Source organism: Rhipicephalus microplus, chromosome 10, assembly GCF_043290135.1.
Source record: "Rhipicephalus microplus isolate Deutch F79 chromosome 10, USDA_Rmic, whole genome shotgun sequence".
Classification (NCBI taxonomy): domain Eukaryota; kingdom Metazoa; phylum Arthropoda; class Arachnida; order Ixodida; family Ixodidae; genus Rhipicephalus; species Rhipicephalus microplus.
Window position 1 is genome coordinate 53,478,166 of NC_134709.1, and position 24,930 is coordinate 53,503,095.

General features: G+C 43.2%; 1 protein-coding gene across 1 annotated transcript in view; it reads right to left on the bottom strand.

Moving 5' to 3' along the window:
- LOC119185042 (COP9 signalosome complex subunit 8) overlaps positions 1–24,930 on the bottom strand; it is a 33,424-nt gene that overhangs the window by 1,090 nt on the left and 7,404 nt on the right. Inside the window, exons 2-6 of the mRNA XM_075875666.1 lie at positions 23,942–24,012; positions 23,824–23,872; positions 11,400–11,529; positions 844–951; positions 711–773 (exon numbers count right to left, since the gene is read on the bottom strand). Coding sequence (XP_075731781.1) covers positions 711–773; positions 844–951; positions 11,400–11,529; positions 23,824–23,872; positions 23,942–24,012 — 421 coding nt within the window. The remainder of the gene's footprint in view (positions 1–710; positions 774–843; positions 952–11,399; positions 11,530–23,823; positions 23,873–23,941; positions 24,013–24,930) is intronic.

Consider the following 24,930-nt stretch of genomic DNA (forward strand, 5'->3'; position numbering starts at 1 on the left):
TGAAAAACTTGCTAAAGCCTAGAATGATGAACAAATACTTCTGAGGAAGCTCCATGCATTTGTTTTATGATTTAGAAACACTTTTTAGTAAATTGTTATCGACTGTGACTCATTTTTTCTTACCTATAGTGTTTTATTTCTTCACGGTCAGTTAAAAACGTGTCAGTGGGGCTCTCTATATATAAATTCAATGTCATTCCCAATATTAAAGAAGGAGGCAGTGAGCATGCTCGTTAATAATTGATTGATAAGTGGGGTTTAACGTCCCAAAACCACCATAAGATTGAGAGATAGCATAGTGGAGGGCTTTCTGAATTTTGACCACCTGGGGTTCTTTAACGTGCACCCAAATCTGAGTACACGGGCCTACAACATTTCCACATCCATCGAAAATGCAGCCGCTGCAGCCGGGATTCGATCCCGCGACCTGCGGGTCAGCAGCCAAGTACCTTAGCCACTAGACCGGGGCATGCTCGTTATCAAGTCCCTTCTATTCTTGTCCATGCATCTTGCACATTGTTAATTTGCCAGGATGGTCATTCTTTTGATAAAGATTAAAGTTTGGCAAATGGCTCTTTTTTAAAAATTTCTCTTGAGTAGTGACACTAGCAAGCTCAAATATGAAGAAAAAACAACAAAAGAACAGAGATGGAGAGAAAAGGAAGCTCTAAGTGATGCTTTTTCATGTACAGTACACCATGAATGCTTACCAGTGTATGTTGGCAAAACCATGCCATTTGTAGCATCAATGGACCATCCCAACGAACTCACAACTGCGGAAAGAAGGCAAAAAAACATTTAAGTGCAATGATGAACTTTGATAAACGTACTGACCCTTCTTACCATCAGCTAATTCAAGCTTGGGAATGCCCAGAAAACGGGAGGCATCATCAAGGGAAATAGAGGAATATGCCTTGGCTACCAGAATCAGGGCTCGCCGTCTTGTACGCTCTGGAATGTAATTTACAGACTGTGCATATGAACAACTAGCTAAAGAAAAAAAAAGCTGAAAATATTCAACACAGGTTTACTATAAAGGAGTACTGACACGATTTTGAGGTGCGGCAAAACGGACGTTTTTCGTTTCCTTGCAATGTAGTGTTAACGTTCTCCCCACACCGAAACCGGGAAACACGAATAAAACATTTTAATCGAATTTTGAAGTTTTCATATCCCACTTCCTGCAAGGCAGCTCTACCGTCAGGAGAAAATTGTGAAGTCATGTAAATGCGCACGCGTTGGGGTAAGGCCAAAAATGAAATGACACAAAACGCAACTGGCGCACCTTCTCGACTGCCTGTCCAGCGGTGCGCCGCCGACCGGCGTCGTTCATAGTTGTGCTCTGCGCTGTCCATTTTGCTGAGACGCTTCGTGGTCACATCGACAGTGATCGAGCGCTGAGACACATTTGTTGTATGCGAAAGGATGCAAGAGTGATTTCACTTGCACTGCTTTTACGATCACTGTTTTTACGATCGCCGCATCCTTGTTTCACGATGCCACCCACTCCTTGTGCCGTCAAAGGCTGCGATTCCAAGACCAGGGGCGACGTTAGTATGCACAGTTTCCCGAACAACCCAGCGGTGAGACAAGTGTGGGTAGATTGTGTGTGTCGTAATCGCAGCTGCGACTGAACGCCAGCCAAGCGCAGCCGGATTTGTTGGCTGCATTTCAGCCCCGACTACTACCGCATCTAGAACCATCGGTACCTTTTTGAGTTCAGCATCGCGCTGCCAACAAGTGATATCTGGAGCCAGAAGCTGAAGCTCATGCTCTACGCTCCTTTAGCACAACATCACGATGCAACTCGAGCATCAGAGCCCCCACGCAAGCGTCTCTTTCCAGCAGACAATAGAGCTGCATTGGTATGTCACGATTTTCTGCGAATGTCTCAGTCCCTACGAAGCCTGACTTGATACGTCACTGTGAAGTCACTCCTTCGAAATCGAAACCAAAGTGGGTTTAGAAAAAGTGATATTAAAATATATTCAATGCATTTCGAGGCACCAGAATACCCTTTCCTGGATCCTCGAAACCAGTGCTTTTATTTACAGCAGAAATCCGAAAATTTTTAAAGTTCGTGTCAATACTCCTTTAAGAGACAAAGAATAGACATGAAATGCTTGTGCTGAAAAGCTTTTATGAGCCTGTATATATACAGTTGAACTCTTTAAAGAGACATGCACTGGGCAGCAATTTTTGTTCCTTAAATGAGGTGTCTCTTATAAGCAGGGTACCCCATATACATTTTTTTATGAACCCTTATTTCAGTGCAGGCACGCTGGTGTCTTTTGTATCGATTTGTCTTTTATGAAAGGGTTTAACTGTGCAGGCTGCTTTTTTTTTTTTTTAAACAATACAAATGCTTTAAATAAGGATACCAAGAGAGTCAGGGTCTTGTTATCGTCACTGACGAACTCGAGAAGGAAATACTTTGCCACTCCTGAAGTTACATTCAGATGCCTATTGAACTAATGGTTTATTATTTTATAAATTTAACTACTTGAAGGTGGCTGCTTAGTGGGAAAGTTGTAAGGTGTCTTGATATATGGGACACTCACATTTTAGAAAAAAATCCTACACAATTTGATATACTGATTAATCAAATTTCAATGCTGATATTGCGACGGGCGAGACCTAGGTTTATCGTATAGCGTCCACAGAGAATCAGCAGCCAAACAAGATGGCCGAGTTGCCTCTCGCGAAAGCGTCTAATGCACAGGTGTCTTCATCCTCATCGCAAAGTACTATGCTAGCTCTTGTCGATGGTGTACCGTAACATCACTCCCCCGCGGTGTAAGCGCCGTCACGACGCTTGGTACGGCGGCGAAGAACTACCAGGGTTATACGGTTTGAGTCTGCAAACATGCACAACATCCGTCTGGAGTGAGCGAGTCGAAGAGGCATTGTTTAGGGGTGTGATCTCGTAGTTCACATCACTGAGTTGTAAGACTTTGTAGGGGCCATGGTAGTGTGGTAGTAGCTTCTCTGATAAGCCGACTTGGCGGTTTGGTGTCGAGAGAAGTGCCAGAGACCCCAGCAGGAAGTGCACACTTTGGTGGCGACAGTCATAGCAATCTTTTTGGTGCTCTTGCGACAAGTGCAGCCGATCATGGGCAAGCTGACGGGCTGCATGGGCTCCAGAAACAACAACGCTGGCGTACTCAGTAAACAAGGGGGCAGCCGAAGGAAGGAGTGGTCAAATGGTAGCGCTGGATGTCGGCCAAATAGTAAATAAAACGACGAATAACTAGCTGTGTCGTGTCGTGAAGAGTTGTACAGGTGACAAAGGGGAGTGCTTGATCCCAGTCACCGTGATCTGGTGAGACGCACATTGAAAGCATCTGCGTCAGCGTTCAATTCAGACACTTGGTCAATCCGTTTGTCTGTGGATGATAAGCGGTGGTTCTACCGAAAACGAGCAAACCGCAATTGGACATGGAGAAGCCCTAATGGCGAAAATAAAGAACAAAATAGACTTTATAATGAGCGCACACCCAGGAATCGTGCAGGATGCGGAAGCGGTTGGCAAGGTACGATGCAGTGACCATAGAATGGCCCGGTCTCGAATTCGCCTAGACTTGAAGAAGGAACGACAGAAATTGATACGCAAGAAGCCAATCAATGAGCTAGCACTGAGAGGGAAAATACAGAAATTCAGAGTCTCGCTTCAGAACAGGTACTCGGCTCTTAGTGAGGAAACCAACCTTAGCGTAGATACAATGAATGATAATATGATGAGTATCATTACGGAGTGTGCAGTGGAAGTTGGAGGCAGGGTAGTTAAACAGGACACTGGCAAGCTTTTCTAGGAAACGAAGAATCTCATTAAGAAGCATCAAATCATGAAAGTCTCAAGTACAACAGACAAAATAGAACTGACAGAGCTTTCGAAGTTGATTAATAGGTGTAAGGTATGCAATGTAAGAAGGTATAAGATGGAGAGAATCGAACACGATCTGAAAAACGGAGAAAGCGTCAAAGCAGTGAAGAAGGAACTGATTGATTTGTGGGGTTTAACGTCCCAAAACCACCATATGATTATGAGAGACGCCCGTAGTGGAGGGCTCCGGAAATTTCGACCACCTGGGGTTCTTTAACGAGCGCCCAAATCTGAGCACACGGGCCTACAACATTTCCGCCTCCATCGGAAATGCAGCCGCCGCAGTCGGGATTCGAACCCGCGCCCTGCGGGTCAGCAGCCGAGTACCTTAGCCACTAGACCACCGCGGCGGGGCTCTTTAAGAGATCAGTAAGCGGTAGAGCGATGTCAGCGAAGTTGAGGACAAATCGGTGAAAATAGGAACATATCCCTACAAAACTTCGGTCGTCCTTGGTTGAACGTGGTTATGGAAATTCTTGCACTGCTCGCACTTTGTCGGGATCCGGCTGAACACCAGCGGCACTGACAAGGTGGCCGAGAATGGTGATTTAGCGACATCTGAAATGGCATTTTGCAGAATTGAGTTGGGAAGTGGCTCCTCGAAAAACATCCAGAATGGCCGACAGACGTGTGATATGGCTGTAAAAGGTAGGTGAAAAGACGATGACATCGTCTAAGTAACATAAGCTGATGGACCACTTATATCTTCGGAGAAGGGAGTCCATCATGTGCTCGAACGTTGCCGGCGCATTACATAGTCCGAACGGCATGACCTTGAACTGATAGAGGCCGTCGGGCTTAATGAAAGTGTTTTTTTCGCGATTCATGGGGTCGACGGAACTTTGCCAATAGCCCGACCGAAGGTCGATAAACGAGAAGTATTGGGCACCATGGAGGCAATCGAGGGCGTCACCAATCCGAGGCAAAGGGTAGACATCTTTATGAATGACCCTGTTCAAATGGCGATAGTCCACGCAAAAGCGCTAGCTGCCGTCCTTCTCAACGAGCACAACTGGGGAGGCCCAAGGGCTGGATGATAGTTCTATGACGTGTTTAGTAATTATTTTGTTCACTTCATTCTGAATTACTCGGCGTTCCTTGTGAGATACGCAATATGGACACCGCCATATAGGACTGGCATCACCAGTGTTGATCCGGTGAGTCACGGCAGTTGTTTGGCCGAGAGGGCGATGGTCTAAGTCGAAAATGTCTCTATATGATATTAGCAGAAGACGGAGGCCGGCAGCTTGTGCTGGGGTGAGATCGAGAGCAATCATCTTGTTAATGTCATAGGCAGGCAGAGTGTAATTGCGGCCAAGACAGGGGGATGTAGCATCGGTGTCCAAACCAGTAACGTTGCAGCTGTGAAGTGGAGATAGGGTGACCAAAGACATATCTTGCGAAATAACTTGAGTCAAGAGATTGACGTTGAGTAGGGGTATAATCACTGTATTATCAGCGACAGAGACAACAGTGTGAGCAAGGGCGACGTCTCGGGCCATCAGTACGTCAACTATAGGAGTGACGAGGTAGTCACCATTGGGCACATCACGTGAGCACAACAAAGTGATGTATGTAGCAGCTTGCGGATGCAAGCGAATGTGGTGACGAGAGCATAAGCGTAGAGAATGGTCAGCTGGAAAATCAGCAAGCTGCGGCAGCTCAAGCTGAAGAGCACCTGTGGCACAATCAATGAGCGCAGAATGACGTGACAGGAAGTCCAAGCCAAGTATTAGGTCATGAGGACACATTTCAATGATGGCAAACTGAACTAATGTAGGATGACCGGCAATGAACACATGGGCTGTGCACATCTCTTGAACGGCAGGGGTCCTCCCATCAGCGACTCGGAGTGTGCGGGAAGCGGCAGACGTGAGCACTTTGTGTAGGTGTCGGCGAAGGTTCGCGCTCATTACAGAAATGTGCACTGCAGTATCTATCAGGGCAGAAATAGTCACACCATCAATGTCAACGTCTAACAAACTTTGTCTCGTCGGAAGCGTCAAGAGAGGATTTGTGGAGGAAGTCGATAAAGCAGCGTCACCTCCGGCCACTGCACCGTCTAGTTTTCCGGAGAAGTAGGAGCGGGGTTGAATAGGGACGAGAGCCTGTGAGTCTGCGGTGAGCGAGACGACTGGCGACGCTCTGGAGGCGAACGCGACCGACGACCATGCGGTGATGGAGATCAGCTGTTCAACCTTCTGTAGTTGTTGGCGAAAAAAGCTGCGCAGCAGATGCAAAGCAGGTGCAGTCCTGCCGGTAGTAAGGTTCAGACAACGTTCGAGCTGGCGAGGACCAGCGGTAATTGCAGTACCGAACGACATGATCGATACAGTGGCAATGAAAGCAAATTGGTCGATTGTCGGCCGTTCTCCACACAGCAGTGTCGGGAGATCAAACCGTAAACTGCTGCTCGTGATAGGACGAGGGTGGACGCTACGGAGCTCACTGCGGGCTGGGCAAAGCGCACACCGAGGGGATACCTATGCTGGCAAGTTCTTGGCGGACGATGGCTTGAACCATGTTAGTAGTGAGTGGGGTCGTGTCACTTGCAGCAGTGTGAGCCGGAACAGGGGTAATGGCTTCAAGTTCGCGCCGTACAATTCGGGTCACCTGATCCGATGAAACTGGAGATGGTGGCTGTGTTCTTGCACGGTCTCCGCAAGACGAAGTTGCAGCCGTATTCGGAAGGCGGGCAAACACGCTGTAAATCTGCCGGCTCTTCGCTAACTCAAAGCGCCGGCATTCCTTTATAATGGCGTCCACTGTAGAATAATTTTTGCACATGAAGTTGAATGTGTCATCCGCAATCTTGTTAAGAATATGTCCAACCTTGTCAGCCTCCGGCATCTTGGCATTGGCTTTGCGACACAATGCTAACACATCTTCTATATACGAGACGTACGACTCCGTCAAGGTCTGTGCCCGAGACGTGAGCATTTTGTTCGCAGCCATTTTTCTTCCAATAGGCTTTCCAAACAGGTCACACATTTTCTCTCTCCACATTGCCCAACTCCCAAGATCTGCTTCATGGTTCTAATACCTCGATTTGGCGGTTCTCTTAAGATAGAACAACAGGTTCGCCAGCATAAGAGTCAGGCCCCATCAGTATAGAGTACTCACACATTCGTACTCTGTCAGCCTATCTTCAACGTCCACTTCATCTGGATCGCCGAAAACCGCAAAACGTGCCAGGATCCCGCGAAGGTTCAAACACGATGGTTGTGGTCGCAGGAGGAGATGTAGTCGCCGCATCATCTCCAGCCACAGGAACACAGAATCTGCAATCATGAAGGGTCATTCTGCAATCGTTGCAGAATGACCCTTCAAACGACGGCCGCTGCAAAGTTTTGTTGCGAGGCGTTTACCCAGCACCTCCACCAAATGTGACAGAGCGAGACCTAGGTTTATCGTATAGCGCCCACAGAGAATTGGCAGCCGAACAAGATGGCCGAGTTGCCTCTCGCGCAAGCGTCTAAAGCACAAGCATCTTCGTCCTTTTCGCAAAGTGCTACGCTTGATCCTGTCGATGGTGCACCATAACAATATTGAAACCAAATGCACTGAATGTAACTCAGAGTTATTCAATCATATGAGTTGTGAAACTCCCCCCAGGCGCTATGTATACAAATCCGGACACGTTATTGCCCCCCCCCCCCCCCCCTCCGTCGTGAGTGAGCAGATTGTCCCACCACCTGCTGACCGTTCGTCCACTATTAAACAGGTTATTTGTTGCTGCTCCCAGGTGACACAAACGTCAACCAACTCCTGAAAAATTGGGCCAACTGCGCGTCTAGGTTTCAAAATACAGTTTCACAACTCGTATAATTGAATAACTCAGGGTGTAACTTCAGATGGCTTTCAGGAGACAAAATATGTGCGACCTAGAGGCTATACTTATAGACAAGAGAGACCAATGTCCAGTGAAACAAGCAATAAAACTGTATTCCTTTTACTATTATTTCAAGTAATGTATTGACCATACTGCAGTGCACTGGAGATGCTTCAAGCTCACATTCTCATTACCAGTCATGCATGAAGATTTCTGGTGATTTAATGTGCTAATATTTCACATCTACAAGCCAAATCCCCTTGGGAATTTTTCAGTCATGGATGACTGGCAGACGAAGTTTCCGGTAATAGCCCGACTTTGGGTATTAATGTCTCATTAATAATAATAATAATAATAATAATAATAATAATAATAATAATAATAATAATAATAATAATAATAATAATAATAATAATAATAATTATTATTATTATTATTATTATTATTATTATTATTATTATTATTATTATTATTATTATTATTATTATTATTATTAATTTCTGGGCTTTTACGTGCCAAAAGCACATTATGACATATGAGGCATGCCATTGAGAAGGGCTTCGGAAATATTTACATTCAGCAGGTCTGAAGAAGACCATTATTAATTGAGCCAGTTCCACTGCCAATTATTAAAAGATGGAGTGCAACTGCTGTAGGCACATGTGCCCTTACCAGAATTAAATTGGCAGGATTCTTCACGAGGTTTAGGGATTCTAACGAATGAGCATGGTGCGAAAACCATGGGGTGGTGACTGTGCTTACAAAGTTGAATATGGCTTAGTAGAGTGTAAATGGTTGAAGTTTCAAACATAACACAGCGAAGAAAGCGACATTTTGGTTTTTGGAGCAGATTCTGGAGCAGAAAAATGGTGCTTTGGAGCAGCTTTAACTGTCTTCGGTGCCGAAAAGAATGCGACAGCTAAGGGTTGCTATTGGCGTGTTCAGAGCAAATGCGTGTTCCTAACGACTTCGAAAATCCATTAGCGTAAATCATGGGGGGCATCAAGGGAGTCTGGACTTTTGTGTTCAGGCTGGGAAAGACAGTCCCAGCAAGTGTTCCCCTTAAGATTTAGCTTGAGCCCGTGACATAATTGAGTTAATAGTTTAGTATAGCACAATCAATATTTTAAAAGGCTTTGTATCTGTTACTGCGTAGCTGTGTTAAATGCCCCTGAGCTGCGTGAACTATGAAAATCACAAAAAGGTGAATGAAAAGAGACTGAATAGAACAATGGAATTGCTTGAGCTCGAACCCAACACTCGCATTTTTTAATTCTATTTGAAAGCATGCTTTAATTCTTATATAAGTAAAAATACAACCCATATGAAAAATACAAATCGATCAGCGTGGCCCGATATGTGTCACCCCTTATTATTTTTCTAGATTTACGCCACTGAGTAGCATACTAGGATGATAGCATACAGCTTGTTTTTGGTTTCGCTTAGGCTCAAGGGATGGTTCCCATGGTTCAAATTTATTCTCTTTAGTTTGCCAACACCATTTTGGAGCTGGCTTGGAGCAGTTACTAGCAAATATTGCACTTTGGAGCAGCATTTCTCTTTCGGAGCAGTTTGGAGCAATTAGAGCAACACTTCCATCACTGATAACAAGACGAGCTTCTCGTCCGAAGGTGGCTGTAGATCTACCTGGCTTTAAGAGACCCACATTAAAGCCTCATGTCCTATGCACTGCTTGCAACGTCCCTGATTATAACATGAAACCTCTTTTAATCATAAAAAATAAACACTGAGGCAGTGCTTGTCACGGAAATGCGATTCTTTGGCTACAGTACATGAAGAATAGTAGAGAGAGAATGCTGCTTGCAGGAGTTTGCCAAAGCTCACTGGCAATGAGGTTCACCTCCTGATGGCATTGTTACTGGGCACTTCATTCAATATTGAACATATATGAAGAGCTGTTTTGCTTCAATACCTTACAAAATTTAGTACATAATTAAAGTTTACAATCAGGCCTCAGGGTGAGATAGGCAGCCCAAAACTTCATAAATGAGACCACGGTACACCTTGGAATTTTGAAAATTTGAAAAAGTATCATAACTACTTAGAAATTGTGCCCAATGCTAAGTGGAAGTCGCGATTGTAGAAAATTATGTGTATCTATATTACTTCATCCTGATGGCAGGTATTATATCAATGCACTTGAAAGCATCAACTACAGAATGTTACCAAGAGTGACTAGAAAAACTTTCCAGTATCACTAATTGATGCAAAAAAATTTACATAGAACTGATGTGACTAATGGTTTGAAAAAATTGCAAAAAGGTATTAATGACTAGGTGATAAGAAACATTTCTTGCTGCCTAGCACTGAAACTGTGGAGACAAAAAAAAACTGCCATTAACAGCTAAGTGTGGCATCAAATTGTGCATTTTCCAGAGCATACCACGCTCCACAGCAGAGGAACACAGCATTTTCTTATGATCTTACTCCTGAATGGCAAATACCCTCTGTAGCAAATTTTCCAGCCAACATATTGCAAAGTGAAGTATGCTTAATGCTTTCCTACTTGGTAGCATCCTTCACCATATTGATTGATTGATATTTTGGATTTAACGTCCCCAAACCACCATATGATTATGAGAGACACCGTAGTGGAGGGCTCCGGAAATTTCGACCACCTGGGGTTCTTTAACGTGCACCCAAATCTGAGCACACGGGTTTACAACATTTCCGCCTCCATCGGAAATGCAGCCGCCGCAGCCATCCTTCACCAGAGCACACTCTACACACAAAGATGACACCTAAGCAAAGATGCTGAAACTGTTTTCAAACTTGTTCTGCAACAATAAAAGAACTTACATTATGAATAACTAGAAAGTCTACACAAAGGTACATAGCCTGAAATTCAGCTTGCCATATTGAAGAAAAGTCGTGGATAGGCAAGTGCATCTTTTTTATCCATGGCTTTTTTTTTCTTCTCACACAAATTCAGTGCTCCCTTAATCATTTATCTATTCATATAACCTTACAGGGCTTAATAGGGTATTTAGAAATGGGGAGGGGGCAAGTACAGAGTAAATACAAGAAAAAAATCCAGATAAATACAGAAAAAGAAGGGAAAATGTGTGTGAAGCATTTTGAACAGAAAAACAACTTTTCTTATTCAATGAAAAAATAGTTGCCAGTCACACACTCGCAAAAGAAAGAATAACATAGTCATGTGTTCGACAAAAGTTTCTTCAGTTAGGCACTGGATGAGATGAAACACTGTCACTGACCAAGTCTGATGAAATGATCTGAAGCTTTAGAACTGCATAAAGGTTCCTTGTTCAGTTTGTTCAAACAAGGAACCCATATGGGGTTCCGAAACATTAGATCATTTCATGACTTGGCCCGTGACTGCATTTTGTCTCACAAAAGAAACACTGCATGAAGACTTTCCGATTTAGAAATGTTGCAATTCATATTAATGTTGCCAATTCATGTCATTGTTCATATTATTATGAACATTATTATTCATAATATTTTCATAATTCACGAGTTTGTCCATATTATAATTCATATCAATGTTGTAAATTCATATTAAAGGCAGAATATGCCCGATTTTGCATACCCCGCTCCTTACGAACGAAATTATAACAATAAAGAAAAAAAGACAAGAAGTTTCAGGACAGTGCACAAAGAGGCAGGGTAAAAAATGTGCCTGTAAACTACTGAAATTACCTCCAAGTTCCTGCATGATAGGCTTGACATGGTCAGGCCATTCTTGGGATAAAACATCGTAGATTGCAGGAAAATCTTTGAACCACAGACCTTGGCCAACTTTCCAGATGTTTCCCAGCTCTGTGTGAGACTTAAACAGAAAATAAAAGTCAACAGGAGAAAGCATTCACTACCTTTAGCGTGAAACACTATAACGAGTCTCTAAGGTAACAATAATATATAAAAAAACCCTATAAAGGGCTAATCGATTTGAAAAATACCTCTTGATTAAGGCACTAATCTCTGAACCAAGCATCGGACATTCCCAGTTGGGAGGCAATTTCCGATTGGAGGGCTAAGGAAATTGAGCTTCTCAGTTTAGGACTGCCAATCTTCCACAATTAGGGCTTTGCATGGACAGTGTGTCATACAATCAGTGAAAGTATTCTCAAAGAAAACCAATCTAGAAGACAGCCCTAGTTTACATTGGTAATATTTGCTAATCCAATAGTAGAAGCCAATCTTGTAGGTGATGCCATTACGCACAGCAAGTTCCAGAAGTGACTGCAAGAGCTGTAATACACCGCAGATGTCATGCTTTGTTTTGGCAAGTGTGTCTTGGCAGTCAGGCTTGGGTAGTTTACGAGGTTTTCTCTGGTTGTGTAAGCGATCATACAAGTGAAAGAATTGCAGGCACAATTCAAAGGTGGCAGCCTTCCTGTTCTATTGAATGCCACAGTTTACAAAGAAAGACATCCAATGTGGTTTAAGACTGGTTTTGAGCAGACTGGTGGGCCTGAACTTTTAGGCAGCAATGGCAAAAATGACAGGTGGTGACAAAGTAACCACTTCCAATTAAAATGTTCACAGATACACTGAGAGCTCAGTTTTTTGTGTGTACAACCATAATGGCTCATTTACTATTTGGTTGTATTGATTGACTTGGAATAGTGGGATCCCGACGTCATGGCCAGCTTAATGAATGTGACTAGCACCTAGCAAACGTTTTCAAAAATATGAAGCATTGCCACACCTCAGCTCTTGGTTTGGGCATTTCAAAAGAGTGACTGCTCATTGCCAGCTTAGTTTAACATTTTTCTTTAAGGTGCCACGAAACAAAGCCTTCAGAAGTGACTCAGACCTAATCTGCTTTATAACTTACCTATCAGTTAATCCAAAGTGGTAATGTCAGGCCATAAAATGGCACTGTTGCGAAAGATGACAAATTGGCCCTTTCAATCATCTGCTTTGCTTTCATAAAAGTGTGAAAGTCACCCTCTTTATCTGTTCCATGCTCTGAAAGAACTGTGCTTTTCGTAGACAGGCATAGTGTATGTAAATCTCAGTGACACCACCTGTCAGGGGACTTATAACAGGTTTATGGTTATCATTATTTCCTTTTTGAGAGCAATAAATGAAAAAAAAACAATGCGGACACTACATCATTCTTTGCAGTCCTAGTTAGTTTAGTGCACTAAAAAAGTGAACATGAATTAACAAAATGCCGAAGCGTATGTGCTTTCAAGGTTTCTATTACATTTTTTTTTTCTGATGCCTGAAGCCTTGTTGTACTAGGCATGTATTTTGAGATTTTAAATACAACATCAAAGCATGTTAAATACGAGATCTTTTTTTTGTTTTGGCACCTTTCGTTTTAAACTTTTTTGCTTTGACAGAGAAGCTTTAAATAATCGATGGTGATGACATTTGGTCTTTCATGGCACAAGGGCCAGGCTTGGCCCTTGATGGAAAGTTAACATGTTCCAGATGATGGAAAGTTAACAATAATCAATAATTTATGATAGACAATGAATGTGAACTATGATTATGTTATGCGGCTATATACAGGCCTTAAATGCTGTGCACTAAAGGTGCATAAAACATAAGTATAAAAAATCATGAAGGTGACATGAAATGTGCGAACGACAATGATTGGCAACGCTCGTGGTAATTGATCTATCTTGAAAATATGGCGTTAGAACGATTACCTCATCAATGCCTTTCAACACAAGGGCTGAGAGGCAGGTGCTTTCTTAACGCAGCAGTGACAGAAGATTTCGAAGGCAAAATGATAAGCTAGATAGTTTTATGTGGAGATATAAATAACATCTACAAAATATCAAGAATAAAGATCGCCTATAACATATTCAAAATCAATTTTAAACTGAATTTGAGCGATACGCGCAGCTCCTTGCAACACTGACATCACCGTGGTGGCAATGTAAACAAAGCCACACCACGAATTTCTGCTGGCAGGCTGCTTGCTCTACCTGCGATTTATACCTCCATGCCTGTGGCTCCTCGTGTGCTGGATGTACTGGCTGTCAGTGCGGCGTCCGCTCTCCAGCACAATGCCCATGTCACAGTTTTGCATCTTCGCGTGGCTAGCTGTGTCTACCTTTTTATCGAAACTGCTCCTGCCTAGCTCAGTGCTTTTTGAAACAGAACAGCAACTGGGCACCCTAAAAAACGTTCCTAAATAAGAAACTCATGCACTCATGCAAACGAGGTTTCCAGCCATGATAAGTGGGTAATAAGATACCTATTGCATAAAAAAAAAGGGGGGGGGGGCGAAATTTTTGTGTCAGTGCTCCTTTAACGTAGCCACCGCAAGCAGCAGTTCAGAGATTGTGCAATGAATCACTTTGTAATATGGAGTGAATACTAAGCACACCTCTTAAAAACGTAAATAATGACTCATGTTTAAAATATGCATCTACACAGATGAACATAAAAGGATGCAGTAAAAATTGCTTTTGATAGGATAATGAAAAGTGCCTTTTCATGACGACATATAATTCACTGCATTGAATGAAGATAAGAAGCACGGCAGGTGCTTCACATCTCTCACACCTGGATCATCACCAGACAAAAGGTATGCATGCATGTGTCGTACTTGTAGTCTCGTAAATGTTCTTGTGTACAGTGCCACCAGGACAAGGGTGGCCAATTTTCAAGACTGCTTGGATAACATCTAGTTTATTTTGTTTTTGCCTATCTTATAAGTACTGCCAATAACCCCTGAGCTTTCATTTTAAGAAGGGTGTCAGGTCAAGTGCAAGGACGGTTATGAATGTATTGGCAGCAGCTTTGTCGTGGGTGAGTGCAGCTAGTTGGTCTGCCGACATGTTTCTACTGATCTCGCAGTGCTCTGGCACTCGGCACACTAAAACATATTTGAGTAAGTCGTGCATAACAGTGAGTAAAGCAAGACAAGGGCAAGATTTTCGTGTTTTCTCCAAGTTTGCAAAGCTTTTAAGGTGCTCAGAGAATCGATAAAATAGTCCAGTCAGCCTTGGCAAAAGAAAGAGTGTCACGTGGTTCGAGGCACAAAAGCCAGGAGATCTTTCACTGTGCCAACTTGTTCGCTCAGTTAAAGCTATAGACAACATTCAACACAGTACTAACAGGTGCCATAAAGATTCACTCTACAACTTTCATTGCGTTGTTCACACTCGATGTGTGCAATCACAATATGTCACTCACACTAGAAATCTATAATGCTGTCACCTCCATGTTGATCTGATGGTGGAAAACATGAAAAAACAACAAAGAGCTACAGGAATACAAAGACTTCAAATCTGTTTCATATAATGGAATAGCTCTCTTACAAAAATTCTTGTGACCAATGACTACTGTTAACAAGGTCTTTCACTTCTCAAGGTGTGTAATCTGTCTGGTAGTAAATAGTATCACCTCACAATACTTGAACCAAATTCTTTGATTTGCCTTGACAAGATACATTAGGCAGCCAACTGCTGCGTCTGCCATGCCTTGATGACCTTCTCCTACTTTTTAACATTACTTTTTCACATACATGTTTCTACCTTCATTATGATGCCGAGGTTTAGTGCTGATATTGCAAGAATGTCTACTGTATGACCAGAAGCACATACTACCATCAAAATGATAATTTATAATGTTGCATCACCATGATGTTGATTGAATTGTGGGGTTTAAGGTCCCAAAACCATCATATGATTATGAGAGACGCTGTAGTGCAGGGCTCCAGAAATTTCGACCACCTGGGGTTCTTTTAACGTGCACCCAATCTGAACACACGGGCCTACAACATTTCCGCCTCCAATAGAAATGCAGCCGCCACAGCCGGAATTAGATCCCGCGACCTGCGGGTAAGCAGCCGAGAACCTCAGCCACTAAACCACCGCGGCGGGGCCATCATTATAATGTCTCCCTCACTTTTTTTTTTCTTGCTGCAGTATAGTACCACTGCTCATGCATTTTCTGTTTTTTGCCCCTCTTTGTGTAGCAAACGAGCACTATTAGAACAGCCCAGCTGTTCACAGCCAGTCAAGAAAAAAAGTGAGCCAATTATGAGAGCTCTGCTTAACAAAAAAACACTGATGGGCTAGTTGGGTAGAGGGCTCATACATGCCTGTCTTTCCTGTTTGAATTGCAAGTGTTTAACTACACAGAGTACATGATTCTACGAAGCAGTACTGGTATGCTTTACTTTGGACGACACACAGGTAGCTGCAACATGTGCATACGGGACCTACCCTAGCTGAATCTCCAAAATGAAATACAGAGAACTTTTTAAGAAACAAAATGTATGTGCATAAAACATAATTCCAACTCTACAATGAGGAGGGAACACTTTGCTCGATTTGTATAATACTCTTCTAATTTTTTTCTTCATTTCTCCGGCTATAAATACACTATTTGCAATGCCCATGGCCTATAGGTGGCGCACCGTGCAATCCAAGATGGCTGCAGAGAGATGATCAACCCTTGAACTTGCATAGGAAAAGATAGGACGCATAGACGTACTTCCCGAGCCGCTTTCACTGGATGAACTATTGATCATCAAATGAATGTATATAGAACCAAAGTACTTTCCCAACCAATAGGAACTGCTGAATGTTTGCTACCTCATTTCTTGCCGCAGTGCAAAGGGTGGTGGTGTCAGCTGATCGACCGTGTATCAACGATGTTTTACGAAATCCTGTGCATGATACAGAAAACTGCGCGAACTAAATTCACGTAAGAACTGAATGGCGCTCCGAGATTATTAGTGTCGAGCCTGTCTGGCGGATTCACCGCACTAGTACGCCACTAGAGAGTAGCGCGCCGTTGCGGCTCCACAAGACCGAATGTTTTAATGTAGCGATGGTTGGTAAACATATTACGCCGTTGTTATTACTTGCGCTGTAAGAATCATGCAGCTGCCTCTTCAACGGAATACAAGCATTTAGCTTTCCCTTAAATAGCACTTTTGTTACAGGCATGATCAGACTAACAGTGCGCAATTCCCCGAACTCGGATGTTGCAGGTTCCATCAGTGCGATCCAAACAAAGATATCGACATGAATATGCTTTTTGCAACGTCAAAATTGCGAAAATTTGTCGAACCACAACGTCGTTCGGGCGACACCGGTGAAGTGCAGGAGAAGTTAGCGTGGACTGTAGTTGTAGCTGCATATTTCATTGCTCTAAACATTTCGCATCACTGGTCGACCTCGAGCGTGTTGGTGGCATGCAGCGCTTTGTAATATCTACTGCAATCAGGATACATTGAATGCACAAGAAAAAAAAGCTTTTATTTTGAGCTCGCTGAAGGATATAAATACAACCATAGTCAAGATGGACGGGAAGTGCAACTCGCTGCTGGCGAGCTAGCAGCTGATTGTTCGTCGTTGTCATTCTCAGCGCGTTGACAACCATCTACGTCTAGTGAAAAATCCTCGACGCCAAGACGGTTTCTTTGAACATCACTTCTGAATATAATCCGAGGAATTCTCTCCGCCGACCGACTTCGATAGCACTAACAACATGTCATTGCACAATCCCAACACGGCGTCACTCACCACGTTTATCCGAGGGGAGGGGGGGGGGGAAACGTTTCGCTTCGATACAAAGCATGAAAGAAATGGCTGGCAGTGTGCAGCCATCTATCAACGAAATTACCAAACAAGCGGTGCAGCATAGGCCAAGGTTTGGAAGTGCAAATTGTGAGCCTGTGCTACTTTCCACTTGCAATGAATGTTATGGGATCCATACACTACAAAAGCACTGACGAATGCTATATGCACCTAAAACAGGAGTTTCAATTGCAAAGGTTAGACAAAAACATTTAACTATCCAACGTGGCTGTAGAAAATCTCGCGAGGCTGTTATGCATGCTCCGCGGGTTATAAGCGAAAGCGCGAGTTGCGACGTATTTTCACGATAACTTCGCCTCTCGCAAGGACGAATCAGATTTGTTGTGCCACGAACAGTCCGGTATATTTACTGATGCACACAACATACGAAGTGGTTTGTGTTCGTTTCTTGCTAACGCGTTAACTGAGACTAGCACCGCCGAACAAAGGAGCGTCTGCCTACTGATCATCCTTGAGAGGATGCTCCAGATTTCCGCTAGACGGCGCAACAGTCTATGAACATTGCGAATATTTATTGAAAGCTTGTATTCCCAAACTGCAGTCATGCATAAACGTGGGCCCTCAGGCATTCTCTATTGGCTTTAACCGCTGTCCGTCTGACGAACCCCAACTTGTTGAAAAAAAAACATGTTGAAAATAAATAAAAATAAAATAAAATAAATGGATTCACAGTTTATTCAAAGCTCTGTAGACAACGCGAGCTGGCCACCTTACTCAATGGGTAAGGGGCCCTGCAACACTTTTTGAGCATGGTAAGAAAACACTATCGATCGGTAGTAGAGTCTCCCGACAACACGCAAGCCAAATAATATGGCGCAGCACACGGCCTGGAACTCACGATACACTATCAAAGTCAGCTCAAAATCGCTTTCTCTTCTCTCGACAAATCACAGAATAAGCTCAACTAACACTTGTAAAATGACCATATACCAGCCATTGGCTGATTCGAACATGGTGCGCTCTGTTGTTACAGAGATCACCATGGGAGGCTGCGACTTGTCCCCGCATGCACGCGCGATCACACTGAAAAAGCCGCGCATTCAAAGAAAAAAAAATAAAAAGTGCTAAATGTCACAAGGCACCCGTGAAATTTTTCTTTGCCCCTGCCATACTTCCCTGCTTAGCTTCCCGAGCTTTTGTAGGGACGAGAGAAGAGAGAATGCAATTGCAGCATGCGACAAATCTTTGTAACTCCACTCGAACTGGACAAATTCCTCAAAATTTTGTGGCGTTGAGTTCCTGAGGCAATAATCTCTTCCAGTAAATTCATTCCATGGTTACTAAAAAGTGTTTCAGGGCCTCTTAAAGGTGGTTGCTGGGTCTGAGATACAGGGGCAAGTCCATGCACACAGATTCAGAACAATGGTTATGTTTGTGAGTGCTGTCGTTGAGTTGCACGCTAGCATAGCCTGAAGCTACGGTCTCACTACATCCAATGATGAAAGAAATCTGAGCAGCTGACAGACTCCATAAGCGAGCACTCAGCTCTGGCTTTGAGCAACACCACCAAATATGCAATTGCAGCACATTTACCGCTGGAGCACGACAGAAGCAGAAGTTCTATCTTTAGGGTGCTAAGTTGCCCTAAAATACCTTGCATATAGTTATCCCCGGCAAGATGGATTCGGCGTAATTCCCGATTGTACGTGGCAGTATAAGCATCACTGTCACTATCCAATGAATTTATTGACAGGAACTTAAGCTTTCTGGCTCCAAGCTATCCTTATAGAGCAGTGGAAGCAACGATGCACGAAATGCCCAGTCATCCATATCATTCACCACTACTGGCAAAACATGTGACAACCAGAGGCCCTGGTGGCATTCCCCAAAGCAGGCAAATGTGTTAAAAAAAGTGCACGATGCAGAGTTCTCATCCACTCTGGCGATTTTGGAGCAGCAACTTTCCCTGCTCCAGTGAGTGATTTTAACTAAGATAGGAACACTTCACTTCCATCCTTACACTGTCATTGCAACAACTTGCGCCTAAATGAGCAGGAAATCGCTCGGGTTCTGACACTGGAATTCAACACTAGACCAATGGAAGTAAATTCATAGGCTGATAATAAAGGTGATTCATCATGTAAATTAACATGGCAAAAAAAAATTGGCGCAGCTATGCCACGATGCTAGCGGTGCAAAAACTGAGGTAACAGCAGAGCTGGCGGACTTAGCTTTCTCCTCACTTCTACTATTTCTCACCCCTTGCTAAACTACAGACAGCTATGCTATGCTTCACCTTCTCCCCACTCTTCCTCCTCTCTTCTTTACATGCTTGCATCATCCCTCGTTTCCCCTACTAATTCTTTTAATATAAAACGCTATAAACAGCTATTCTAGGTTTTCATTCTCTTTTCTTTGCATATTTCTATATTGTTCTTTTGCTTACTCTCTTGTTTTTCGTAATTTCATTCATAGCAATACAATCGTGTAGTTCTCTTTCTATGCGAGGCGAGACACAGCTGTGCCAACTGGTTGCTAGGCAACGTACAATTTTGATATACGTTCTACAAACGAAAAGCTTAAGCTCCACTGTTAAAAAGCCAAAGCTGTCTCTAGTTCAGTTATCTTAAACAATGTCATCAGTCCATTAAGGTGGCGATTCCACTCCCTCCTCTTCGCAATAGTTCGAAAGAAGACGCCAGACGACGCTACTCATCCATGGTTGCAAAAAGAGAAAATTGCTCTTGCAAGTACGGTCAGCGTCGCCTCGCGCGTGTCTTGTATGTCGCGTGAGGCGGCGTAAATCAGCCAATGAAAATTAAGGAGCACAAACGCAGACAGAGTATTTCACCTACAATCCGCCAACTATGGCCGCCGTTTCAACGACATGACGAAAGGTGCCCTAGTAACAGCTGGCAGACTGAAACCGGCGTCGTTTCACTAAAGTGTAAACACGCGAATACGTACGTACATACACAAACACACACTCTCTCTGTCTCTCTGACTCGCTCACGTTCGTGGAATAATGATTGAAGATGACATCAACCAAACGCTTTGAAGCGTTTGAGTGCACTGGCATTGCCGCTAACTTTTTTTTTTTATGTAGCAACCTTGGCACTGGCTTGATGTAGCGTCGCGTGAACGTGTCCTTTTTTTTTTCTTGCCACGTGAAACTGCTTAACCTCAGCCAATTTAGCTTACACCACAAAAACAGCCAGGCACATTTCAGCAAAATACAACCTGAGGACCCCTGAGATTATTTGCTAAATTTCACCCTCTACAACAAAAGGATCACCTAAATAAAGTGCCTCTTGTTGACGATTAGTTGAACAGATGATTTACACTAATATAGAGGAGTTAGAAGCTCCTAGAGCCCATGGTTTTTCTTATTACGTGGACCGCCTAGTATGCGGTATGACGTGGGAAAATCCATTCGTTGGTTCACGCTGTTTCTCGTCTTCCTTTCGACATCTTTCTGCTACCCCCCCCCCCCCCCCCGAACACTCTTACATAAGTCAACTTCAGCGCATGGCACTTAACTACAATTGACGTTAACTCGACGTCACGACTGTATCGTAGGAGTACTTATGTAATCATGATATAATTTGATAGCCAGCACGACAACTACAGTTAATGTTTCACGAATAATAGGGTCTATTTGAAAAGCAGTTCTGAGACCTGATGTGGCTTTGTGGTAGAATGCTTGATTGCCAAGTATAATGCTTAGGTTCAATTCCTGCTGAGACCTTTACACATATTCTTTGCATTATGTCGATCACCTGTGGCACATACCCACCCGCAGGTTTGTGCCACTCTCTAGTGGAAGGTGTTTGACAGTGTATGCAAAGGGATTCTGAAAGTATTCATGTCTTGACTATTGCGTCACATCGATGAAATTATCTTATCCTCCTACACTAATTTTGGTTCACGCGATCACGAGAGCGCCCAGATGTAAGCGGCTAAATAAATAGATAGCTACACGTTGATAGATGCCAAAAGTGCTTGCAGTACGCAAAGAAATGCTTTGCATCGAAAATGTTCGCCAGTGCTACAGTATTCCATCATTCTAGCGACTATATGCGGTGCAGCCGAAGGTCGAAATGGCGAACGAGACGGTGATGTTGCGAGCGTTTACGTCAGTGTCGCAGAGTGTAAAAACCCATTCATCGATTTACGACTACTGAGAGACCAAACAGCGTCGCAGTTTTATCACTGTGTGACAGCTACGGAGCACGACTACATAGCGCCACCTGCGTCGCTGGAATGACCGAATATGTAACAGCACTATTCTTTTCATGCGGCCATTCTCGTGAGCATCTAAGATGGGTTATTCTTCTTTGACTATACAAGCTTACTCTGAAATTCTCGGCAATTACAAGATTTGAGAATGGCCACTGAAAATGCAGATGTAGAAGTGCGATCTGTGTGACAATATTTCTGTGAATAAGCGAGCCAGTTTTTTGAAGTGGTGAAGGGACAAGAGGATGTACCAGAGTGGACTATCAGCATCGAAACATTGGTACAAATGCGAGAGTATTGACCAATGGTCAGCTCAGAGCTGACCTTTCTTCATTGTATTTTGTCGTGCATGTGAAATCTGAACAGTCTTCATATGCAAGGCAAAAAAGAAAAAAAAAGAACATTGTGTTTCCTTCGAAGCGGCACTACATACATATACGCACGGCATGTCAGCGTCCTTCCTTTCACAATTTTGAACCTCAGAGGCATGAAAAAACTCAAAGGAACACGCAAAACACGAGCAGCTGAACCACAAAGACATGCACATTACTAAAGGCGCAGCGGGGAACGCTGGTTCTGCGAACGCGTGACGAACGCGCAGTTTTCCGGCGAACCCAAACCATTTGCCACTTGATGACACTGCCCCAACTGCCGACATGGTGCGAGTATTACTCAACCATCCTTCTTTCACGATCGGTATTTGTTACGCGCGGCGACTAGACTTACCTTGTAAGGCAAACAATGAAACCTGGAGATATATACCATGCCTGTTTTACCCGTTTCATTATGCTTAGTTGTGCCACATTCGGCAAACGTTTTAACTCCCACGAAACAACTTGATTTTTCATTTAATAGATGGAGCTGCCACCAAAAAACGCCTGTGAGGTTTGTCATTAATTGAAAATACTTAGTTTAAAGCACTGAGTGGTCAAGTAAGTGAGCACCAATAGATACAAGACACAATTTGCATCTACTAATTGCAATGTTCGTTGATAGAGTCTTAAAAGAAAAAAAAAAAGCGAGTTTCTAGAGAACTGGCCAGCAGAAAAATTAGCTATATTCAATGCTGTCTTGTAAGTTTTCTAATAAAGATAGAAGAGTTTTCTCTTCATATAATTACAGAAAGGGGCCTGATGATTTATTATATAGAAGTTCAGAGTATCAGCTTGTATAGTTTTGTCACTTTATCGGTAATGCAAAGTACAGCCATAAACTGCCCCATGACAATAATAATTCATCAAGTTTTCGTAAGAGCACTAAGCGCCTTCATATGGAAAATAAGTCTAATGTAATCTATAAAGTCCCTAAATATTATAGTTCTGCTATCTAAAGACAAAAAGATATTCCTACACAACACTTCATTATTTTGTGCATATTCATTGGAACGTAAATTAATAATTAGTTTATATCCAATATCTCTTTATATAAACCTCGAATGGCAGTTTTTCTAAAGGCACAGTGAATTCTGCTTTGTTATGTTGAATACTTTTGCTGTATTTGCAGTACAACGGAGGCTTGTACAGTGAAAATGTTGTTGTTGCTCATACTATTTTCATTACTAATAGGTAACGCTTCCAACCAGGCATTAAAATCGGACGTCATTGAAAAGGGGGGATAGTAAGCTTTCTAAAGTAGCCCACAGCGAGCCCAGTGCAATCGCAAACAATGCGTGAGAGGCGGAGTGGTTGCGGCCGGCGTGGGACCATCACCTTAAAGGACTACACTATGTGTGCAGTAGCAGAATAACTGCATAAATACCAAAAGCTCTTCGTAAATGGCTAACTTTGCAGCGATTTCTTGACTAACTGTGGAAGAGGAGTGGTAGTTCCAATACACAGTAAGCCCTAGCTGCAAAAGAAACAGGCAAGTATTATCGGCCCATACATGTCCCTCTATAACATCAAGGTGAAATCAGACCATGAGACCTGCGCAAATGTTTAGCAACACGAAAGTACTCATCAATGCTACTACTCACGAAAAATAGTACTGTGTTGATTACTGCCAAATCCAGAGTCTGAACTTGGCAGTGCTATCAAGGAATTGTGCCATACAGCAAAGTGAATGGCCCGTGCACTTTACACAGCATCTGATGGCACTGTATTACCTAAGCCAAGAGTGAGCGTGTGTTTTTTTTTTTTTTTTGAAGGCAGCAGCATCAGGGAACTTAATTGCTTCTGAACAAAAACTAAAATAAAATTTATATCCGTGTTATTTTCAAAAGGCTAGTTCGTAGTTAGACCCATCGCAAGAGTGACATCATAGTAGTGTTTCCGTGTGCACTAGTGCTCACAAAATGCAAGTTGTGCCATTGTTGAAGCAACACATTGAGAAAATAATGTCTTCCAACGCATCTAAACACATACCTGCTTGATTTCTTGAGGAATCCTCTTCCAGAGGAACTTGGCATTCGGCCTAAGTAGCATAAAGCAGGTGTGATATCGCTAAGTACACAGCAATTACAAAAGTGAAGATTGTACCTACAGATCATTTTGTAGGAGGTAGATGGCTAGCAGCTGACCATAAGCCTGTGGACTGGCAACGCCATTGTTCGCCTGGGAGACAAAATCATCAAGAGAAAGGGATGTTACATTCACTCGAACCTATTCACTTATTCAATGGAACCTGCCCTTGCTTAAGCGCACAAAAATGAAGTCGACCGAAAAATCGCGACTGCGCCATACACCGGTAACACAACTAGCCCGCATCACCACCTTAAATACGACTGCGACTGCTTGCCTCATAAAATCGGACACAAGAGATGGGTTGACATCATCGCCATACAGTAAACGTGATAGATGAAGGAAACATGACTTTTGACATTCCTCGCTGCTTCACAACGCTAATACACAGCATGCTAGATGCTTTAGGAAGAGGCGCAGGGCAAAATACGGCGTAAAGAAGTGCCGTAAAAATAACGCGAATTCCCCGCAGAATTAATTTCCAGTTGAGTTATTTTGGCAGCTTAATCTCGGTATCATTGTCTGTTCTCATTAGTATTGTGTCTAACAAAGGAAATGGGTAAGGTACTCTTTGGCGCACGAGGGCACAGAACACCTACCGATGGTTTAGAGTTGCATAAGATAGTTGCCAGATTTAGGGATCAGACTGGGGCTCTTCGATTTTCAGGCCTCTAAGCTAGGACGATAGTTAAAGCGTAAGAACAGTACGACGACAAAGAGACAAGTCGCCGTTCTGTTCTCGCACTATAACTCTCCTTGTCATCATTCTGTTCTCGCGCTATAACTATCGTCATGTCATAACACCTAGCCCTAACTGCCACACTTCTCTGAGCTAGCCAAAGGTGAGTCTGCTAGTTCTGGTCCGGACAGGAAATAACGTCTTGGTCACGTGCGTGGGGAACCCGAGACGAAGAAAAAATAGAGAGGCCATAACGTCAAATTCGTGAGGCCATCGCATCGCAAACACCTGCACTACCTCCTAGCGGAAAAGCAGATGAGCACTTCGCGATT